Raw genomic sequence first — 23,687 nt, 5'->3', positions numbered from 1 at the left:
GTATATGCCGTATATTTATAATGTACCAGTTATAGGACCAAAGGGAAAAAAAAAAAAGTCAAAATAAGAAAAAAAAAAAATATATAAATATATAAATATATAAAACTAGAATCTTATTTTAGGCTTTCATTTTGCTTTCCTTTGACATTCTCGTTAAAACATGAAAACTAAAACTTGCATAACAACACTAGATGAATAGACAACAGGGAGGCCGCGCTCTACACTCGACTCCGCACCATTTCCCATGATGCTCAGCTCGCACAATTTGCCCCAGAACCGATTCCACGAATCCTGAACCCAATGAAAACAAATTCACGGACTGGGCCGCTGCACGTACCGAGCAAAACTGAATAAATTTACTTTTAAATATTTAATAAGATTCTAAAATAAAAAACAAAAAATAATATTTTTAAAGGGATATCGCCCAGTTATTATGCACTGAAACAGCGGCCGTCCAGGATGAACGACAGAAATGCTGGGAAAGCGAAAGGATTGACTTCTGACAGCAGTAATATCCAGTGTGTGGCTCCTGAGCAGATGGTAAACTACAACCCCCAGCAGGCCCTGACAGCCAGCAGCTCATGGCATGCTGGGAGCTGTAGTTTACCAACCAACGGAGAGTCATCATTGCAGGGTTTAGCCAAGTTGATTTCACAGTATAAAACCATTTGGTCATGTTACACTCCATTCACCTCCAGAGCTGTAGTCACAGTTTAATTTGGTGCTGATCTGAACCCGTCAGCGCTGTGCCGACACGCCCCAACAGCGATGCGTTACCTCTAAAGGGTGAATACCCTACGTAAGCCATGATGAAGCACAGCAAAAAGGATACGATGTAAAATAGTAAGCCAGCAGGTGGCAGCAGTGAGACAACCTGAGAGAAAAAGGAATTCTGAATGCAGCTTTGGATGTGACTGGAGTGTAATATACACATAAAACATACATGACACCGCTAGGTTTTATGAATTTAGTAGTATGCAGATATGGAGCATAGTTATACTGTAGGAATCACAGACGTGTGCAGAGAACATCAGCGTGCTTGTACTGGAGTAAAGTAAAATGTCTGCTTCCAGGAAGGACCGCTGCTGCACACACTTTACGGCCGGCCCAGAGACTTGGTAATGGCCGCTCCTGTGCTGCGGCCGATATGGCTTCCAGGATCGGGGGTTTTCTTCCAGCGCAGTCAGGTCTTCGCAGTGTGGCAACATCTTGCAACTGCTGAATGTCCGCATCAAAGAAAGGGAAGGCTATAAAAATGGAGGTGACATCACGTCTGCGCCAGGGACAGTTCCTCCAGGCCGTTCTTCCCAATACGATAACGAGCAAGATCTTTTCTGGTCACCAGACCCATGACCTACGGGGGGGAAAAAAACGGTGACAAGACGATGCTGCGAGCAAGGAAAAATGCAGCAGGAGGTAAGCAAGGCAGGCGAAAAGCAGCGGGCAAGTGTAAAGGGGGGCCGAGGCAAGAGGCACCAAGTGGGTGAGAGGCAGAGAGAAAGAGGAAGGGAAAAAGGGAGGGCAGTGGGGTGCAAAGAGGGGGGGGGGGGGGTCACGGGCAAAATGCAGCAGGAAAGGAGGAGAGGTGGACGAGACTGCAAGGAAGGAAGAGAAGGCAGGAGGACAGCAGCACAGGGGAAGGGGCAGAATAAGGAAAGAGGATGTGGAGGTGAGGGCAAAAAGGAACAAGGAAGGGGAGAGAGGAAACAAAAACTAAAGCAAAGAGCATAACAATATGGGGAGAGTGCAAGCGAAATGCAAGAGTAATTGGGGGGACAGGCAAAGGGTAGAGGGGAGAACAAAGGCAGAAGACAGGAGGCGAGGGGGGCCGAGAGCGCAGGTGAAACCGCAGTAAAGGAGGCGAAAGAACTGGCAAAGCGCCACAGGCAGGTGAAGCGCAGGGGCAGGAGACGAGAGGATGAGGGTCCATCAGACGGGGGGGGGGGGACGAAAACACAGGCAGGAGACAGGGACACGGGTGGCATGTGGCTCCAGAAGTACACACAACACCTCGGAGACATTGGGGGCACTCACCCTGTTCTGATTATCCACCACCACCAGGTGCCGGAGGCCGAGCGCTCGGAATAATTTGAAAACTCGCGGTAACGAGGCTTCCTGTAAACGACACATTATATATCAGACACCCCCCGGAGCAGGACACTACAGCAGAGACGGTGCTGGGAAGGAAGGCGATACCTGGGGTACAGTGTAGGGCGTGGGGTTCATGAACTCCGTCAGGTCCATCAGACAATCCCGCTCGTCCTGGGAAACATGTATGGACTGGATCGGGGGGAAGCGAGGATAAGCATCTCGGAAATCTTTCAACTTCAAGCGCCCCTGGATGAGACTCAGATTTTCCCTCTCAACGAAAACCTAAAAATCACAGGCAGGATGATGATGACCAGCTCCAGCGATATAGAGCGGGGGAGGGGGCTTATATTAATACTTTTCTTTATGAAAAAAAAGTCTAAAAAACATTCACATTTTGTCTTATTAGGTCTCATGTAAAAACTTATTGAGAACTACGGCAATTTTCACATTGCCCACTAGATGTCAGTATAACAGAAGACTGAGGTCACAGTGAAGGGAGCGGATTATCAAAGGGGAAGTGCTGATGTCATCACCAGTCTCCAATCCTATAACCCCCGGTCAACAGTGTCAGAACACCTCTTAAAGGGGGTCGTTCAAGTTAGAGGACCTTTTGGCCGGGCTGCGCCCTGCCGCTGTGTTCTGACTCCTGACGCACTCCGGTCCTGCATGTCAACATCCGGTTTGATGGGGGGGTCACATGTGCTGCTGCAGCCAATGACGTGATGCACAGGGGACACGTCATCGCTGTGGTTGCAGCGGCACACACGACTCCCGTGAAACTGGATGTTCACACGTGAGAGCAGGCGGGCAGGAAACCGAATGAGCTAGAACCCAGCAGCGGGGCACAGGCAAAATATGCTTCCCCGCAGGTCCCAAGATGGGGGAAAGAAGGAGGAGTCTGAATGTGGACAAGCCCTTTAACTAACGTGTTAGCCCCGCCCACTTTGCGGGACAGTTCTGTTTGTCAGTACGTTGTACCTTGTGTTTCAGGAGCACAATCAGCTGGGATCTTAGGATCAATCCACACAGTCTAGAAGGCTGTAGGGGGGGAAAAAAGAAGGAAAAAAGAAAAAGTGAAGCAATACTGAACAATACTCTGTTACAAGACGAAGGGGGCAAAGAGTGGGTGAAAGGCAGGGCGCTGGACGTCGCTCACCTGACCAGTATTCCCGCTATTCTCCACCACAGGGAAGCCATTGTGGTTTGAGGTGGTTTTGCTTAGAATATCCACAATGATGCCAACCTTCTCCCTTCTGCGCAGACAGGTGACGGGCGTACTCATCACCTCCCTGAAGGAAGGGGTAGAAGAAGAAGTAACAATCAAGAGCTATAAAATCTAGATATAAAGCAACATAAAAAGCACCACTAGGTGGCAGCAGAGAACTGCACGGCCCTGTGTCCACTGCCTACAGGAGGAGATCACTAGTTACAGGGTCCTAAGATTACAAGGAAGGGCTGGGCTTTCCCCCCAGAAACAGCGCCCTCCTTGTGCACAGGCCTGGATCAGAATTGCGTTCATCCTTATTCAATTTAAAGGGGTTGTCTCATCATAGACAATGGGGGCGTATCGCTAGGATATGTCCCCATTATCTTATAGGTGCGGGTCCCCGCACCTATATCGAGAACGGAGCCCGGCAAGTGAAGGAGGGCGCACTGTGCATGCGCAGCCGCCCTCTATTCATTTTCTATGGGGCCGGCGAAAATAGCCGAGCGCCCCATGGAAATGAATGGGAGCGGGGGCCGCGCATGCGGGGTACGCTCCCATTCACTTCTATGGGGAGCTGGCTTGGTGGTTGCCAGACCGGAGTCCTCCAGCCAACACCTTGGAGGGGGGGGCTCCGTTCTCGATATAGGTGCTGGGACCCGCACCTATAAGACAATGGGGGCATAGCCTAGCGATATGCCCCCATTGTCTATGATGAGACAACCCCTTTAATGCAATACCACATGGATGGAATGGAGCTCATCCAATAAGCGGCAGATCTGTTTGAAGGAGCCACGGCCAAAGAGGAGGAGGGAAGCTGAGTTTTGTACTGGATCTGACAAGATCCTTCCCTTAGGGCAGTCGTCTCCAAGACACAGAAATAGTACTACTACTCCCAGCCTGCCGAGCTCAGCTGCACCCTGCTCATACACAGCGCCATTCATTCTCTTCTCATATTTTAAGGTTGTGAAGATTCCCAGATCTCACGACCACAGAAAATCTCTGCCATGATTGACGCCGTGAAACGTTCCGGCTCACAGCCGATTGTCTAGGTCCATTATAACATGGTAAAGACCATCACTGCAGGCGTGCCGGCTGTTTAAAGGGGCATGCTGGCACAATAGTCATCTCTACAGCCAGAGGTATGATGGGAGGTGGGCCTGCCGCCCCCGCACTGCTGTACCTGGCACAGCGCCATCCATAGGAGCGTGGCCGTGCCTGGTACTGGGCTGAGTTGTAGCCACACACCACTGGAGGTCTCTGTGCTAGGGGCAGCAATGAAGGAGTGGCAGTATTCCCATCCCTGGGGGTTTATAAAAGGGGCAGATATTGGGCAAGAGGTGAATATCCACCAAATATACAAAAAAATAATAATAATCAGAAGAAGTCACTGACCTGGCCGCAAGGGAGTGCGAGGTGACGGGGGCCTCCCAGTGTAAGAAGGGGACGCTCTGCAGCTTGATATGAAGATCATAGAGGCCCTGTATGCAAAGGGTAAAAGGGACAACCGTTACAGCAGCCTGTATTCACTGACAGCAAGCAGAGGTCTTTGCAAAAGGGAGTATCTAGATTAGAAATCCATGTGGGGGACCCAGCATGCACGCCTTATACAGAGAGCACACTGATAACAATGAGAATGGTGTAATGCTTCACATATCCTGTGGGGGCACTGTAGAGGAATTAAACACTTGGAGTTGGGTCTTGTACAGATAACTGGTCGCTGGGGGTCCCTGACCAACTTATCCTCAGGGACCCTTCTTACCAAAAAAATTAAAATAATTTTTTTTTATGGATTTACAAAGTGGAAAATCCCTCTAAGAGCCAAAGAGTCGGTAAGAACTCCGCCTGCCCTGGATTTACCTCGATAAAAAGGTCTCCGACTATCTTCGCCGTGATGAGGACGAGCATGATGGGAAAACCGTAGGTGACGTTTCCTGTGGCTTCTACCATGATGACAGTTAGGCTCAGCGTCATCCTGACTATTCCGCCTGTAAAAAAAAAAAAAGTAGGGGAGACTTCTGAAATGACCTACATATGAATACCCCCCAGCATATCATGTCTGATACAAAGCTCCAAACCCCCTGCTTCTCTTCAAAGTCATGTAGATGATGCGTTTCTGGTTTCCTGCAGTCACCACCAGGGGGAGCTCATTGAAGACAGAGCTATAGGAGCTGTATGAATCTTTATGCAGTGAGCTCCCCCTAGTGGTGGCTGCAGGAAACCAGACCGTGTGAGGAGAAGAGGAGGATTTTGACCGCCGACTCTAATAAAGATACAGACTGAGCAAATATTTTACACCCCACATGATGTGTTTGGCGGTCAGCATGTCCCGAATGCTTGCTGGCGTGTTGGGGGTTGTAGTTTCATAGGCATTTTACCAGTTAAAGTTGAGCCTATTTTGTGCCTTTAAGGCCCAAGGATGGGGGAAACTGTCTGATTGGTGGGGGCCGACAGATGGGACTCCCACCAATCATCAAGCATGCACACTGCCTCTCCACTAATCTCTATGGCACTGCCGGATATAGCCGAGCATGCGCACTGCCACTCCACTAATCTCTATGGCACTGCCGGATATAGCCGAGCATGCGCACTGCCACTCCACTAATCTCTATGGCACCACCGAATATAGCTGAGCATGCACACTACCACTCTACTAATCTCTATGGCACCGCCGGATATAGCCGAGCATGCGCACTGCCACTCCACTAATCTCTATGGCACCACCGAATATAGCTGAGCATGCGCACTGCCACTCCACTAATCTCTATGGCACCGCCGGATATAGCCGAGCATGCACACTGCCACTCCACTAATCTCTATGGCACCGCCGGATAGAGCCGATCATGCTCACTGCCACGCCACTAATCTCTATGGCACCGCCGGATAGAGCCGATCATGCTCACTGCCACGCCACTAATCTCTATGGCACTGCCGGATATAGCCGAGCATGCACACTACCACTCCACTAATCTCTATGGCACCACCGAATATAGCTGAGTATGCGCTCTGCCACTCCACTAATCTCTATGGCACTGCCGGATATAGCCGAGCATGCGCACTACCACTCCACTAATCTCTATGGCACCGCCGGATATAGCCGAGCATGCGCACTGATGAAGACTGTGGACTTCACCTATATCCGGAAGCCCAACAGGGATGAAAATAGCGTCAGTGCACACGCCCGACCACCGCTCCATGTTCCAGTGCGGGTTCTGTGTCCTCCAGCATGAATGGAGTGGCGGTTGAGCATGTGCGTGTAATACAGTCCTGCAGAAGTATGTAGAGGGGGCAGGCAGGCGCTGTGGCAATAATTTTCATCATGGGGAGCTCTAAGGGTTAAAGTGTGACCAGCGCACTGAACAAACGCAGGATCGGGAGGCTCCACATCTGTGTAAGCGATCACCACGACTGAACGGTGGGGATGGGGGATGGGTGGATGATAAATATGGAAAGTCTAAACCTCCGTCTGCTGAAGCACTCACCGAGCTGAGCCGCTGCGCCCATCAATGCGTACTTCCCGGGATCAGCCCACGACTACAACACAAGAGACAGGAGAGTGAGAGCTTCACCATGTGCGCGCAGTAAACTCAGCTACATATGGAGCCGGAGAGGCAGAAAAGACAAAATCAATCACCATGAAGGTTTCTGGGAAAGCTGGGTGACAACCAATATGGCCACTACTACTGCCCCCATGTGGTTGTCACTCAGCCTTTACAGACTCCCGATTAGCAAGTCTGCCTAGTACGACAATCTGGGAAAGCTGGGTGAGATCTCCTGTGGCGGCCATACTGAGTGACCCAACTTTCCCAGAAGCGGACAGAACAAAGCACGGCGCAGGCACTTACAATGGAGTCATTAGAAATGTTGGTTAACATGATTCCAAAGAGACGCCCCCAGGCTGCCCCCAGGAGGAGGGACGGGATGAAGACCCCGGCGGAGACCGTCAGGCCGTACGTCCAGCAGGCCAGGAAGAAGTAGAGCAGGGTGAAGAGGCCCAGGGTCTGCGGGTTAAAGGAGCCTGCGGAGAACATGGCACAGTATGGCGGTCAGAGCTGGAGTGACGGAGATGAACCGCACCGCGCAGGCGACACTCACCGGCCGGGTCATGGAAGAGTCTGCGCACGCTGCTCTCCGGGGTGGTAAAGAACGCCGACGCCATCGCATTGTACTCTCCATCTGCACAGAACAGCTGGAGACGGAAGAATCACAATTCTTTTGGTCCAATAACGGGATTTAAAGGGGTTTTCCTGGATTCCTAGTTTAGGTCATCAATATTTGACGGGTGGGGGTCCGACACCTGGCACCCACGCCAATCAGTGCCGTACATTGTATAGTGTTTGAATGGGACTGGGCTGCTCGTAGGTCATGTGACTTCCCACGGCCTAGGAAGAGGCTGCAGCGCTCACCGGAGCACCCCGACCTCTTCCCGGGAATCGGACCCCTGCCGATCGGATATTGACGACCATTTTTAAAGGATAGGAAATCAAGAAATCGAGTGTCGCAATACTTTTTTTATGGTATCGAAAATCAAATCAAAATTTTGGCATCGTCACAACCCCTAGCTTTAACATGGATAAAATCTACATGAAGCAATATTCTCCGGTCACATCCAAAGCTCCGTTTAGCTGACCGCTCACAGAAACAGCAGCTTAGCTCCTCCCCATTAACAGCCAAGCGCTGTGATGGTCACCCACAATGCACTGCTCTCTGGGTACAGGTAATCCGCAGAAATCCGAATTTAGCTTTGGATGTGAACGGAGAAGATGACATCATGTGACCTGTACCTGTAAGGTGTACTCTCCGGAGTTCTCTCTCAGCGGCTGGCAGTCCGAGGAGCAATAAATCATCACGAAGGACACGGAGGCGGTTACGGCGGCGACCAGCGTGGCTTCTATCACCTGCAGGCAGCGCCGGTGCAGATACCTGAAAAGACACAGGCTCAGCCGTTATCAAAGACATGAAGTTCTTAAAGGGACAGGACCCTATTTTTTGAACTTGTAGGTCTCCACATCTGAATTTGCAATTACTGGATGTGAACTGCAGGGGTGTTCCCCTCCCCCACAGTCTGCCGCAGACTGCTTATTAATTACTTCCGAAGAATTTTTTCCTAAATTCCCACAGTGGATGAGAAATGAGGAAGAGGAGGATTAAATATCCCCGATCCAGCACTTCTAGACGCAGATTTATCCGGGAGGAGGATAACGAGCAAAGCAGGAGGCGAAACACTGTAACGACAGCAGCAGCACACAGCAGGACGGGAAAATCACTAAAGACATACGGGACGTTATCCAGCATTAAAGGGGTATTGCCATCACATACAATGGGGCATATCGCTAGGAGAACAGAGCTGGAGGACCCCGGATTTCCTGGGGTCCGTCCACCACCAAGCGCTGCTCCCATAGAAGTGAATGGGAGTCGGTCCAGCGCTCTGCTATTTTCGGCGGCCCCATAGAAATGACTGGAGGGCAGCTGCGCATGCGCAGTGCGCCCTCCGTTCATTTCCCCGCTCCGTTCTCATTGTAGGTGCGGGTCCCAGAGGTGGGACCCGCACATATTAGACAATGGGGGCATATCCTAGCGATATGCCCCCATTGTCTGGGATGGGAAAACCCCTTTAAACAGAAACTGCTCTACTTCACTAATGAACCAGCAGGCTCAGGATGAACAATGTGACTCATTAGAATGGGGCCTCCTGAGTGTACAGCAAAGAATGAGAGAGGAAAAGCTACATTACCTGATCCGGAACATAGTCAGCCTGTAATTCAGGGCATTAAACAGCGCCCCCAGTATCCCTCCTGCCAAACAGCAAGTCATAGAGCATTATATTACCGTAAACTATCAGCACCGCAGACAGCGACGTAACTAGACTCACCTATAGCTCCCATCCCAATAAAGATCGGAAGTTCAAAATACTTGTAGCTGTTCTCCTGCAAAACAACCGACGACAAGGAGGCAGTATTATAGTAGTTATATTCTTGTACATAGGAGGCAGTATTATAGTAGTTATATTCCTGTACATAGGAGGCAGTATTATAGTAGTTATATTCTTGTACATAGGAGCAGTATTATAGTAGTTATATTCTTGTACATAGGAGCAGTATCATAGTAGTTATATTCTTGTACATAGGAGCAGTATTATAGTAGTTATATTGTTGTACATAGGAAGCAGTATTATAGTAGTTATATTCTTGTACATAGGAGCAGTATTATAGTAGTTATATTCTTGTACATAGGAGGCAGTATTATAGTAGTTATATTCCTGTACATAGGAGCAGTATTATAGTAGTTATATTCCTGTACATAGGAGCAGTATTATAGTAGTTATATTCTTGTACATAGGAGGCAGTATTATAGTAGTTATATTCTTGTACATAGGAGCAGTATTATAGTAGTTATATTCTTGTACATAGGAGGCAGTATTATAGTAGTTATATTCTTGTACATAGGAGGCAGTATTATAGTAGTTATATTCCTGTACATAGGAGGCAGTATTATAGTAGTTATATTCTTGTACATAGGAGGCAGTATTATAGTAGTTATATTCCTGTACATAGGAGGCAGTATTATAGTAGTTATATTCTTGTACATAAGAGGCAGTATTATAGTAGTTATATTCTTGTACATAAGAGGCAGTATTATAGTAGTTATATTCCTGTACATAGGAGCAGTATTATAGTAGTTATATTCTGGTACATAGGAGCAGTATTATAGTAGTTATATTCTTGTACATAGGAGCAGTATTATAGTAGTTATATTCTTGTACATAGGAGCAGTATTATAGTAGTTATATTCTTGTACATAGGAGGCAGTATTATAGTAGTTATATTCTTGTACATAGGAGCAGTATTATAGTAGTTATATTCCTGTACATAGGGGGCAGTATTATAGTAGTTATATTCCTGTACATAGGAGGCAGTATTATAGTAGTTATATTCTTGTACATAGGAGCAGTATTATAGTAGTTATATTCTTGTACATAAGAGGCAGTATTATAGTAGTTATATTCCTGTACATAGGAGCAGTATTATAGTAGTTATATTCTTGTACATAGGAGGCAGTAATATAGTAGTTATATTCTTGTACATAGGAGCAGTATTATAGTAGTTATATCCTTGTACATAGGATCAGTATTATAGTAGTTATATTCTTGTACATAGGGGCAGTATTATAGTAGTTATATTCCTGTACATAGGAGGCAGTAATATAGTAGTTATATTCTTGTACAGAGGAGGCAGTATTATAGTAGTTATATCCTTGTACATAGGAGGCAGTATTATAGTAGTTATATTCTTGTACATAGGAGCAGTATTATAGTAGTTATATTCTTGTATATAGGAGCAGTATTATAGTAGTTATATTCTTGTACATAGGAGCAGTATTATAGTAGTTATATTCTTGTACATAGGAGCAGTATTATAGTAGTTATATTCTTGTACATAGGAGGCAGTATTATAGTAGTTATATTCTTGTACATAGGAGCAGTATTATAGTAGTTATATTCTTGTACATAGGAGCAGTATTATAGTAGTTATATTCTTGTACATAGGAGGCAGTATTATAGTAGTTATATTCTTGTACATAGGAGCAGTATTATAGTAGTTATATTCCTGTACATAGGGGGCAGTATTATAGTAGTTATATTCTTGTACATAGGGGGCAGTATTATAGTAGTTATATTCTTGTACATAGGAGCAGTATTATAGTAGTTATATTCTTGTACACAGGAGCAGTATTATAGTAGTTATATTCTTGTACATAGGAGCAGTATTATAGTAGTTATATTCTTGTACATAGGAGCAGTATTATAGCAGTTATATTCTTGTACATAGGAGAGTATCATTCCAGATGATAAAAATAAGTGTGTGTCAGGGGGTGGGATACGTAACAGGAAGGCGTACGGAGAATATTAAATCTGTGGTCTGTCGGGATCTATTAAGTGGGGGATGTTGTAGGGAGAAGGAAATCTTCTCAGCAATGCTTTCTGCTCGCTCACAGACTAAATCTATTTTACATCATGGGAACACCCCGAGGGTGAGGACTTCTTCCATTAGACCATGAGACTCTCTTGTGACATACTGTACCGTCTTCAGTAAAGATACACTTTCAGAGGATGTATTGTGGGGGGGGGGGCAGTGTCTGTGTAATCCAAGCACCCGACCGTGTCACATGCTGGCTTGTTATAAGGAGGAACAATGAGCCGTGTGTGCTCCATGTTCTCAGCCTCAAATCCTTCCTTCCCGATTCCTTACAAGTGAATGTCGGTGCCATTAAAAGTCTCCGACAGAAAACCTTTTTCCCTGCGTTCTGAGGCCGATCTATTCCTTCCTCCCTATTCAGCTGAGGGTTTGTAACGATAGATCTTTATGAGTAACACTCATTCACGGACAGAAAACAGAGTTCTTAAAGGGGTTATCCAATAGTACAAATACCCTCCCACAATGCCCGGGTCCCTCCTATAGACGATACTTACCTGGTCCCCGGCCCCCGCGTCAATCCATCCGGCGTCGGGGAGAAACAGCCAATAGCAGGCCGCGACGGTGACCAGCCTCCTTAGCATCACGGATGACGCTAGGGTCACCGCCACGGTCTGCTATTGGCTGCTTTCCCCCCTGTATGTTTTGATCCGCGAGATGAGGCGAGGCAGCGGTGGCCGTGCAGGGATCCGGAGGGACGCGGGTGCCGGGGAGTGTGTTAGTATCGTCTATAAGAGGGGCCCGGGCACTGTGGGGGAGGGTATTTGTATTATTGGATAACCCCTTTAAAAATTATGAGTAAATCTATCCACGAAGGTACAGAAGACTGGAAAAGTCGGCTCCTGCAGACGGGCACGAGATTATGACTGATGGGGAACAATAAATTCCATGAAGGGTCATCAGACATTGTGACCCAAGCGGAAAATCACAGCGTAACGAAAAAGGAAGCAGTTATTTTACGGTATTAATATTATTTAAAAGCCAAAGGAAGGAATTATCAGGGGAGACATCCGGCCCCTTGACGCATACAGAGAAGACACGCAGGCCAGACTCACGTCTGTGTCAAACCTCCCGAAGTTGATGAGACCGGGGTTGGAGAGGTCGCCCGGCTTGTGGTTGTAAATGCTCAGGACGAAGTTCAGGGTGAAGGTGGAGATCATGGAGGCGAAAAACTGCAGGGAGGAAAAGCGTAAATCAGTCAGTAAGCGGTCCACTAGGATGACCTCCTCAGAGCAACTACACGGGGCGGCCTGCAGTACACGGGACACACGCGTGTGAGAGGAAAGAACTGACTCAGCGGTAAACCCAACACCAGAGGTGACCGCCCCGCGCTGGGCACAGACCAGCGGCCACCAGGACGACTGACTGGAGTAACCTGGACCGAGCCGCAGCTTCAGCTCAGAACATGGCGCTGCGGTCTGGAAATACTTTCCTGTACTAATCCTGCACTTCATTGGTGCTATATTATGTATACTGCTCCAGTTACAACAAAAGCTGCATTCAGTATTATATCCCAGTTGTATCCAGAGCTGCATTCGCAATCAATGCGCTCCAGTTGTATCCAGAGCTGCATTCGCAATCAATGTGCTCCAGTTGTATCCAGAGCTGCATTCGCAATCAATGCGCTCCAGTTGTATCCAGAGCTGCATTCGCAATCAATGCGCTCCAGTTGTATCCAGAGCTGCATTCGCAATCAATGCGCTCCAGTTGTATCCAGAGCTGCATTCGCAATCAATGCGCTCCAGTTGTATCCAGAGCTTCATTCGCAATCAATGCGCTCCAGTTGTATCCAGAGCTGCATTCGCAATCAATGCGCTCCAGTTGTATCCAGAGCTGCATTCGCAATCAATGCGCTCCAGTTGTATCCAGAGCTGCATTCGCAATCAATGCGCTCCAGTTGAATCCAGAGCTGCATTCGCAATCAATGCGCTCCAGTTGAATCCAGAGCTGCATTCGCAATCAATGCGCTCCAGTTGTATCCAGAGCTGCATTCGCAATCAATGCGCTCCAGTTGTATCCAGAGCTGCATTCGCAATCAATGCGCTCCAGTTGTATCCAGAGCTGCATTCGCAATCAATGCGCTCCAGTTGTATCCAGAGCTGCATTCGCAATCAATGCGCTCCAGTTGTATCCAGAGCTGCATTCGCAATCAATGCGCTCCAGTTGTATCCAGAGCTGCATTCACAATCAATGCACTCCAGTTGTATCCAGAGCTGCATTTACAATCAATGCACTCCAGTTGTATCCAGAGCTGCATTCACAATCACTACACCTCAGTTGTATCCAGAGCTGCATTCACAATCAATGCGCTCCAGTTGTATCCAGAGCTGCATTCGCAATCAATGCGCTCCAGTTGTATCCAGAGCTGCATTCGCAATCAATGCGCTCCAGTTGTATCCAGAGCTGCATTCGCAATCAATGCGCTCCAGTTGTATCCAGAGCTGCATTCACAATCAATGCACTCCAGTTGTATCCAGAGCTGCATTTACAATCAATGCACTCCAGTTGTATCCAGAGCTGCATTCACAATCACTACACCTCAGTTGTATCCAGAGCTGCATTCACAATGAATGCACCCCAGTTGTATACACAGGTGCATTTACAAATAATACACCCTAGTCACATCAAGAGCTGTATTCACAATTACACCACAGCCGCTTGCAGAGCTGCATTCACTATTACATCCCAACTGCTGCATTTACAATTATACTCCAGTTGCATTCTGGGATATTGTTTTCTACATCAGACTTACAGGGCAATATGAAAACTCTACAGTGGCTGCGGTGCCTTTCAGCAGGGCCTGGCTTCCAGAAACAGCGCCACTCGTATCCATGGGCCATGTCTGGTATTACAGTATTCACCATGGGCCGAGCTGCTATACCGACATAGGCCACAGACATGAGTGGCGCTGTTTCTGGATGATGGCAGCCCAGTGATCTCATGCAGCCTCCTGGTATATCTGAGAGCTCAGGCGGAGCCGGGTGATGTGAGGCGAGCAGCAGCCGTTCCTTGTGACGCTCGTCCATCCCTCCAGTGCTGGGTGCGACCAGAACAAAGCCCCCTGTGTACACATGTGCACCCCCCGCACACATGTATACAGCACCCGCTGCTCTTCTGGGAATTTACTAGAAATTCTTTGCAGGCTTTGCTATAAATGCCGCGCAGATCTCAGCCCTGGTTACAAGACATGGAGACCCTGGGGCTAAACATAAAGAAATTCTCCTTCAGTGTGAATGAGGCCGTCAGGGTGATAGCTGGTGGTCCCCCGACCCTCAACCTCCCAGGTGAGTAAGCCGGCAGAGACTGAACGAAGAAAGCTCCTCGTGATGGGGTAAGTTTTGGCCGGAGGACTCACCTGGCAGAACGGGGGTCTCCTGATAGGTGGTGCAACTTAGGGTCTACGTATACTCACTATCCTCCATGTCAGCAGCTGGTTCCAGAAAGACGCCCCTTCCTCCAAGCTGAAAAGCACCCCGCCTGTGGACAGACCAGACCCCGGTCACTCAATGAAACAAGCCCGAAGCCCAGTCATTTAAAGCATTAAAATATCTTTAGGGTAGCAAAATTCTGCTTCCCTCTACTCCAGTCGCATCCAGAGCTGCATCCAAGATCCTGGTTCGCACTCAGGTGGCAGGACTTAGACCCAACCACCGGCTCTGAACAGTGCAAGCTCGGCTGCCGTGCATATAGTGAAAGGTAATTATTGGTAAACTTCATCTTCTACAATGCAGCGCAGCAGCAGATCTGAAAGTGACTGGAGAACCTATTGGGATACTACAACTCCTAGCATGTATGCCGCCTGCGCCAGGAAACTTGGCAAAAGCTCCATAAAAATAATTATAACTAGATGTACAGATATAAAAAGTCATCTGGATCCTAAAATCCTAAAAAGAGGGTGCACCTGTCCGCTCCAAACGTGGTCACAGAGCGGAGGACAAGCCCCCCATCCCCCCCCGGACTTTTTTGCCATGTCTGCAGTCTTGACTAAACTTTCTTTCTGATAATAAGCAGCCCTGGACTAGAGAAGAGATCGTACCGACTGGGGCCCCAAAAGCTGCAGAGACTCCGGCGGCGGCTCCTGCCGAGACAAAGTCTCTCTTCTCCGTGTCCCTGCGAAAGTATTCGAAGATCTGCAGGAAACAGAAGTCAGACATAAGACGAGGGAACAGAAATCAAAGTCAATCTCCGACAATTATCGTGGCTTTTGTCTGCAGTCATCTCCACCTCCAGGAGGGGCGCTCGCTCTCTATCAGCCCCCATATCATGGGATAGTTAAGGCACCGTACCCTGTGGGTGCCGGAGCAATAGGTTCTCTAGCTTGCTAGTCCCTGTGAAGGTGTTCTATTCCGTCTTGGTTTCCTGTGCTTGACCTCTGCCTGTTTACTGGATTTAAACTTCTGCTGCCTGACCTGACCTCTGCTTGATTTTCATGTTGACCCCTTGGCGCCTGTTCCGACCTTTTGACCGTTTACCGGATGGAACATATTCTGCCTGCCATGACCTCGAGTGACTACAATTTTGCCTCTACCCTCGGTGCCACGCACTGGTGTCTCTTCACCTGCTTGGGTCAGCCTTCACAGAACAGAGACTACTTATCAAGAGGCAGAGGCCTGGAGGTTCCCTTACAGCAGAGTCCGGGCCCCTGTACAGGGGTTAAAGGTTGAAGATCAGGGGGGCACTTGGATCATGCCCTTACAAGTAGACCCAAGCCAGAGCTGTGCAGTTATACATTGGGTCCACACCTCCTGCATAACAACATCTTTCTGGATGGCAGAGCGCTAAATCCCCAGCATGGCTAGAAAATGCTATCTGCCTGCAGCTACCACTAGGGGGAGCTGAATTACACATTGAAACTAATAGGGTTGTCCTCGGGGCAGGTCATCAATATCTGATAGCCGATCAGGAACGCCCCCCCAGCTCTCCTGTCATATAATGTTCTCAGTCACATACCTCTGGTCAGGAACGCCCCCACCTCTCCTGTCATATAACCCCCTCAGTCACATACCTCTGATCGGGAACGCCCCCACCTATCCTGTCATATAACCCCCTCAGTCACATACCTCTGGTCAGGAACGCCCCCACCTCTCCTGTGATATAACCCCCTCAGTCACATACCTCTGGTGGGAAACGCCCCCACCTCTCCTGTGATATAACCCCCTCAGTCACATACCTCTGATCGGGAACGCCCCCACCTATCCTGTGATATAACCCCCTCGGTCACATACCTCTGGTCGGGAACGCCCCCACCTCTCCTGTCATATAACCCCCTCGGTCACATACCTCTGGTCGGGAACGCCCCCACCTCTCCTGTGATCTAACCCCCTCGGTCACATACCTCTGGTCGGGAACGCCCCCACCTCTCCTGTCATATAACCCCCTCGGTCACATACCTCTGGTCGGGACGCCCCCACCTCTCCTGTGATATAACCCCCTCAGTCACATACCTCTGGTCGGGACGCCCCCACCTCTCCTGTGATATAACCCCCTCAGTCACATACCTCTGGTCGGGACGCCCCCACCTCTCCTGTGATATAACCCCCTCAGTCACATACCTCTGGTCGGGACGCCCCCACCTCTCCTGTGATATAACCCCCTCGGTCACATACCTCTGGTCGGGAACGCCCCCACCTCTCCTGTCATATAACCCCCTCAGTCACATACCTCTGGTCGGGACGCCCCCACCTCTCCTGTCATATAACCCCCTCAGTCACATACCTCTGGTGAGGAACGCCCCCACCTCTCCTGTGATATAACCCCCTCAGTCACATACCTCTGATCGGGAACGCCCCCACCTATCCTGTCATATAACCCCCTCAGTCACATACCTCTGGTCAGGAACGCCCCCACCTCTCCTGTGATATAACCCCCTCGGTCACATACCTCTGGTGGGAAACGCCCCCACCTCTCCTGTGATATAACCCCCTCGGTCACATACCTCTGGTCGGGAATGCCCTCACCTCTCCTGTGATATAACCCCCTCGGTCACATACCTCTGGTCGGGAACGCCCCCACCTCTCCTGTCATATAACCCCCTCGGTCACATACCTCTGGTCGGGAATGCCCCCACCTCTCCTGTGATCTAACCCCCTCGGTCACATACCTCTGGTCGGGACGCCCCCACCTCTCCTGTGATATAACCCCCTCAGTCACATACCTCTGGTCGGGACGCCCCCACCTCTCCTGTGATATAACCCCCTCAGTCACATACCTCTGGTCGGGACGCCCCCACCTCTCCTGTGATATAACCCCCTCGGTCACATACCTCTGGTCGGGAACGCCCCCACCTCTCCTGTGATATAACCCCCTCAGTCACATACCTCTGGTCGGGAACGCCCCCACCTCTCCTGTGATATAACCCCCTCAGTCACATACCTCTGGTCGGGACGCCCCCACCTCTCCTGTGATATAACCCCCTCGGTCACATACCTCTGGTCGGGAACGCCCCCACCTCTCCTGTCATATAACCCCCTCAGTCACATACCTCTGGTCGGGAACGCCCCCACCTCTCCTGTGATATAACCCCCTCGGTCACATACCTCTGGTGAGGAACGCCCCCACCTCTCCTGTGATATAACCCCCTCGGTCACATACCTCTGGTCGGGAATGCCCCCACCTCTCCTGTGATATAACCCCCTCGGTCACATACCTCTCGTCGGGAATGCCCCCACCTCTCCTGTCATATAACCCCCTCGGTCACATACCTCTGGTCGGGAACGCCCCCACCTCTCCTGTCATTACTTACCTTGAAGTCCTTCTTCAGAGAGGTCGACCTTCCTTGAGAAATGCCGGCTGCGACCACGGCTCCCGAGTGTATCATGGGGCCTTCCTAAAAATCATAGAAAAGCAGAGCGGCTGTCACGATTTCATCCGTTGTGTGGGATCCTGCAGACGTATAAGAGGACACAAGTGGCTGCACCCGCTCTAAAGAAAGACTCCACCAACCTTGCCGACTGCGAGGCCTCCAACCACAGACAGTATGACGCCACACACCTTCACAACCAGGGTCTGGGGACAGAGACATGTTACACCTTCATATAATGTTCAGTCACTTATACTCCAATCACAACCAAAGCTGCGTCCAAATTCCGCCGCCTTCGACAGAACTGAGACATCTTCTGACAACTTAGATCCCCATCAGCAGGGGCTCCTCTGACAACACTCCACAACGCAGTGCAGATCCAGATGACGTGTACACTCCAGATATAAACACTACATCTCCCACAATGCACCACAACTGAGCACCTTTGGGTAGGAGCACACAGAACCAGCAGGGGGCAGCATAGAGACGCAAGGTCCTGCAGCTCTCGGGACAATTGGAGGAACTCTGAATGCAGCTTTGGACGCGAGAAGAGAAAAATAAAAGGATGGAACTTCACGAAAAAGAAAAAACACAGAGGATCGCCTGCAGACGTGATCACCGCTTACCTTGAGCCTCACCACGTGGGGAATCTTCACTCCGTTCAGGAAACACTTGATCTGAGGGATCCCACTGCCGGCTGCTACTGGCTGCAAGGAAGAATCCGGAAAATGAGGCACGGAACCAGACGAGATCAGTCATCATCGGACTGTGGAACTTACCTCTATGAAGGCCACTACCAGGGAGCCGACCATGACTATGGCCGCATTCAGCGTGGCCCAGAGTAGCAGCGAGAACGACAGGCCGCCCTTCTCTGTGAACTTGTCAATATCTGGCGGGAAGGGTTAAGAAAAAAAACAAAACCGAATTGTGCGCACCGGGACACAGATGGGAAATAACCACAGCAGCACAGAGTATTTCAGGACAGACGTGTGCACCGGCTCGGATGGGAAATGAGCACAGCAGTGCAGAGTGTTTCAGGAGAGGAGTGTGCCCTGGCTTATATGGTAAGTGTCCACAGCAGCACAGAGTATTTCAGGACAGCCTCATCATCACCTCTCGCCAGTCCCAGAAATCCCGAGAACAAAAGGACCCTGGAGCTAGTCAGGCTGTAGAAGTGTTCACAGCTGTACAGAGTATTTCAGGAGAGACATGCATGCAGGGATGGGGGGGGGGGGGGGTGATGGATATAAGGAGGAGATCATAGAGCCATTTACCACAGTGGCACAGAGTATTTCAGAAGAAGTGTACGCAGATCTTATTGGGAGAGCAGGGTGTTCAGCAGCACAGGGTATTTAAGGAGAGGAGGGTGGTAACCTTGCAGCTCACACACAATTGCATAGTGAAAGGAGCAGGACCCCAAGCAGCACAGAGTATTTCAGAAGAACAGAATGCTAAACTCTGCAGTAACCTATAATATTAATAAGGAGAGGTGTCCAGTGAGGAGCGGGGCAACACAGCAGCACAGAGTATTTGAGTAATGTATTGATCTTGCCTAAGGACCACGGGAGGGGGGGCAGTGAAGTGGAGGCAGTGAAGTTCCCAGCAGCACAAAGTATTTCAGTAACATCTTGTGTATAGACCACAGGGAGATGAGCGGCGGGCCCAGCAGCACAGAGTATTTCAGAAGAGGAATATGCTGATCTCACAGGAGATGACAGACTCAGAGGTACATAATGAAAGAAGCAGGATTCCCCCAGCAGCACAAAGTATTTCAGGGGGGGAGGAAGTTAATGTATTAAGTAACCTATTTTAATATTAGGACAGGCATTTAGGGAGCATCAGTGCGCCACAGCAGCACAAAGTATTTCAGGAGAGGAGTGTACTGATGCTGTGGGAGATCACAGACTGCAAGTTATAGAGTGGGAAGAGCAGGGTGACCCGCAGCACAGAGTATTTCAGAATAGGAATGTACTGATCCTGTTGGAGATCACAGAATGAACCTAAAACACGGGTAAGGGCAGGGTGCCCCGCAGCACAGAGTATTTCAAGAGATGAGCGCCTGGTCACATGATGCACAGGCATGTTATTACTGGGCGCAGAGACCTTATCGGTTGCTATTGGTAACGCCCCCGCTTTTTTCCCCCCATTCTTTATAGATGGGGACACACAGGATACTGCTCTTTATCACTTGGTATTTCACACCCGCCAGCTGCTCCACCATAATGTCGATGAAACACGCGATGAGTCCGGTCAGGATCCCGATCATCCCGCAGATGACCCAGCGGGTGACCTCCACCGTGCGGAACGCCTGCCAGGGACACAATGTGGCGTTACAATCACACAGCTACCCTCAGAGCACGCTGGGAGCTGTAGTTCTGCAACTCTTACTTAGGGTCCATTCACACGTCCCCAATTCTGTTCCGCATTTTGCGGAAATGGAATTGTGGACCCATTCATTTCTATGGGGCCACACCATGTGCTGTCCGGATCCGCATTTCGGGATCCGCACTTCCGGGTCCGCAATTCCGTTCCCGAAAAAAATAGAACAAGTCCTATTCTTGTGCGCAATTGCGGACAAGATTAGGCATTTTCTATTATAGTGCCGGCGATATGCGGTCCGCAAAATGTGGAACGCACATTGCTGGTGTTTGTGTTTTGCGGATCCGCAAAACACATAAGTATGTGTGAATGGACCCTCCTTATACTATAAAAAAAACATCATATGGAATCCCCCCCCCCCCCCCCCCCGGGATGGGGCAGATGTTGGGGGTTATCCTTACAGCATGATTGATCCTGCGCTCCTCCTCCATGAACAGCTGGTTCTCACTGTTATCATAATCCAGACTCTGCAACCAAGAGATAAAGAGAAGTGAGACACTGACACGACACTTCAGCTGTGCAAGCGGAAGAGGGGGGGGGGGGGGTCACCACAGGAGGTCACCTCGTATTTCAGGGACAGGAGGTTCTCGTTGTGCGGGATTTCTTTCATGACCGGCGAGGACAAATCCATTTCCTGCAAAAAAAGATAAAAATTACAAAAAAAACAGAAAATGAAATAAATTCATCTCGAGGTAGATCCCACAATGCATCACAGGACTGAATTATATCTAAGCTAGACCGGCAGCACTGACCGCTCCACTCACACCCAGAGCTGCAGAGTTCTAAACGCAGCTCTGGGTGCGGGCGGGGTATAACAGAAGTTTTTGCACGTAGATTCCACCTCTAGGGGGCGCTTATAATATCCGCTCACAAGGGTCAAAATCAGTGCGTTAACCCCTCACCAGTTCTTGGTTCTCATCGCCGAGGTCCACGGTGCTCAGCTGCCCGATACGGAAGAGAATGGAACTGGAAGACTAGGGGAGAAAAAAAATCTTTATAATTATATATATATATAATGGGAGGAGCTTATTAGTATCTACTCCGCCCCCTTGTACCCCTTTAAATGCATGACAGTAGCCGATAAGACACACAATGGTACAACTTCCCCACATGTAACAAAAAGTATCAGAAAGAGGAAGGGGAAGCAGAACGTGAGGTTGTTCCAGGAAAATGACTTAAAGGGACAGTGCACAGCGTGACGGGACAGGACGCAATATGGCCGCAGACGCGCTGTATTAGCAGCCGAGTTAGTCGCTGGGATTGATAGCAAAACTGCAGTCTATTGCTCCCTGTTATCAGCCGTCTCAGGCCGGGAGAGGATGACTGTAGGACAGGAGAAGAGCCACAGATGTAGTACAAGAAGCTGGACATGCTGGGAGTTGTAGTTATGCAACAGCAAGAATGTCGCAGGTGGCAGACTCCTGTACTATATGAAGTAGTGGACATGGTAGGAGGAGTAGTCATAGCAGCAGGGAAGCCACAGGTTGCAGATCTCTTTACTACATGGGACTGGACATGCTGGGAGTTGTAGTCACAACCTGCAGACCCCCCCCCCCCCCCCCCCCACTCCTCACACTGGTGCTCGCAGCTCCGGGTGTTTGCAGTGAGCGCGGTGATTGCTGCTCCCGACTCCACCTCATATATAAACACCACAGGCAGAAGGAATGTTCCTCATCCCTTTAATTGCCGATCCTGCAATGTGCAGACCCATCAATACAAGACACCAGCAGCCCCCCCCCCTCCAACGTGCCAGTTAAGCTCCTCCCCCTGGGAGCCCTACCAGTCAATCACACGGGGCCCATGAAGGATCACATGACACTAATGTATTGTGATTCTCCATATTGCCACCTTTGCTGGCTGGATCCATTTTTCCATCCCATTATACACTGCAGCGCAGATACGAGGTGGCCGGAGACGCTGCGCACGTGTGTCTATGTGCGCTCCCGGCCACCAGAGAGGCAGGCGCTTCCTCCTACAGTGTGTAAGCACGACCACCGCTGCTGGATTGTAGGGTGGTCGTAACTCCTCTGAACGAGCAGTGTATAATGTGATGGAAAAACTAATGAAGCCATGAAAGAAGGCCATATAGAGAATACATGATGAGCGCCGTCCGCTGGAGGGAGAAGACCCCTTTACTGTTTAACCCATCACTTCTTCCCCCTCTTACTGCGGTTTCGCTGCCCTGATTTAGTCTTTGACTCATCGGAGAGATTCCGCGTCCTGTAAAGACAAAGCCGCAGGGTCTATTGTGAAACCTCGCCACGTGCACCAGGGTCAGAGAGTCGCCACAGCGGTGCCCCCCGCCCTTACAGACACCATGCAGAATAGCTGCCATCTCCAACCCGTGGCTCTCCAGTTGCTTCAGAACTACAACTCCCAGCAGGGAGGGAGGCGAAACGCCACTGCTGGGGGGGGGGGGGGGGTGACCTCGTGCTAAGTCCCCTCTCTGCAGCACGTCGCCCCCTGGATGATGGGTGTTATGATTCTTGTGACACATGAATTACCGATAGAAGAGGAAGCGATGCCTTACATTGTACTAAACAGAAACTACAGCACAAAGCTGAACCCGAGGCGCATAACAGAACTACAACTCCCAGCAGGCAGTGATGGGTGAAGCCTCAGGAGCACGGTCATAAAAGTGGTCACCGGCCGCTCTTTATGAGACATCTAATCCTCCCCCCTCCCCCCCCCAGGGTCACAGGCTTAAAGGGCAACTCCACAGAATCCTTGTGCAAATACAATATACACAGAAAGTATGTGCCCCCTGAACACCCTGCACTGGGGGTGGGGTAGGGGGGTCGTCCACAGCGCACGGCGGTCACACAACGACCGTCCTTCTCATCCGCGCCCACCCTAGACAGACCCCTCTGCCAGGCCCCCCAGACCCTTGTCAATAGCCCCACTATTACCACCACCCTACACAAACCTGAGCCCCCAGACTGTCCGCAGCCCCCAGGACCAGCACCCTATGTGCCCTCAGCAGGGACCCTCCACTGTCCTCACAGCCCCCCCAGCCTGTCACTACCTACCCCACGTGACCTCACCAGACAGAGCCCCCCTCACCTGTCTGTTGCTGGCTCCGTTGAGCAGCGGCGTGCTCTCCCCGTCCTCCTCCGCCTGCTCCCTCCCGGACCAGGACACCCTGTTGGCCACATTGGCCATGTTCACACCGCGGCGGCCGCTCTCTGTTTGGGCATGTGACAGACGGAGCCTCAGCTTTCAGCCGATCATGTGACTCGCC

The 23,687-nt window shown here is 49.9% G+C and overlaps 1 protein-coding gene across 1 annotated transcript; it reads right to left on the bottom strand.

Moving 5' to 3' along the window:
* Positions 1-317: 317 nt before the first annotated feature.
* CLCN7 (chloride voltage-gated channel 7) lies at positions 318-23,687 on the bottom strand. Its single transcript, XM_040439775.1, has 25 exons — positions 23,510-23,687; positions 21,349-21,420; positions 21,009-21,080; positions 20,848-20,913; positions 20,243-20,375; positions 18,847-18,956; positions 18,694-18,774; positions 18,211-18,273; positions 18,011-18,094; positions 15,305-15,398; positions 14,681-14,745; positions 12,324-12,440; positions 9,168-9,222; positions 9,030-9,090; positions 8,080-8,218; positions 7,391-7,484; positions 7,141-7,313; positions 6,778-6,829; positions 5,156-5,283; positions 4,691-4,776; positions 3,248-3,380; positions 3,070-3,129; positions 2,197-2,373; positions 2,035-2,115; positions 318-1,354 (listed from the first exon to the last, which is right to left on the bottom strand). The coding sequence occupies exons 1-25, from the start codon at positions 23,606-23,608 to the stop codon at positions 1,268-1,270; spliced, it is 2,382 nt and encodes a 793-aa protein (XP_040295709.1). The 5' UTR covers positions 23,609-23,687; the 3' UTR covers positions 318-1,267.

Source organism: Bufo bufo, chromosome 7 (genome assembly GCF_905171765.1).
Source record: "Bufo bufo chromosome 7, aBufBuf1.1, whole genome shotgun sequence".
Lineage (NCBI taxonomy): Eukaryota > Metazoa > Chordata > Amphibia > Anura > Bufonidae > Bufo > Bufo bufo.
This window is presented reverse-complemented; position numbering and strand designations above follow the sequence as displayed.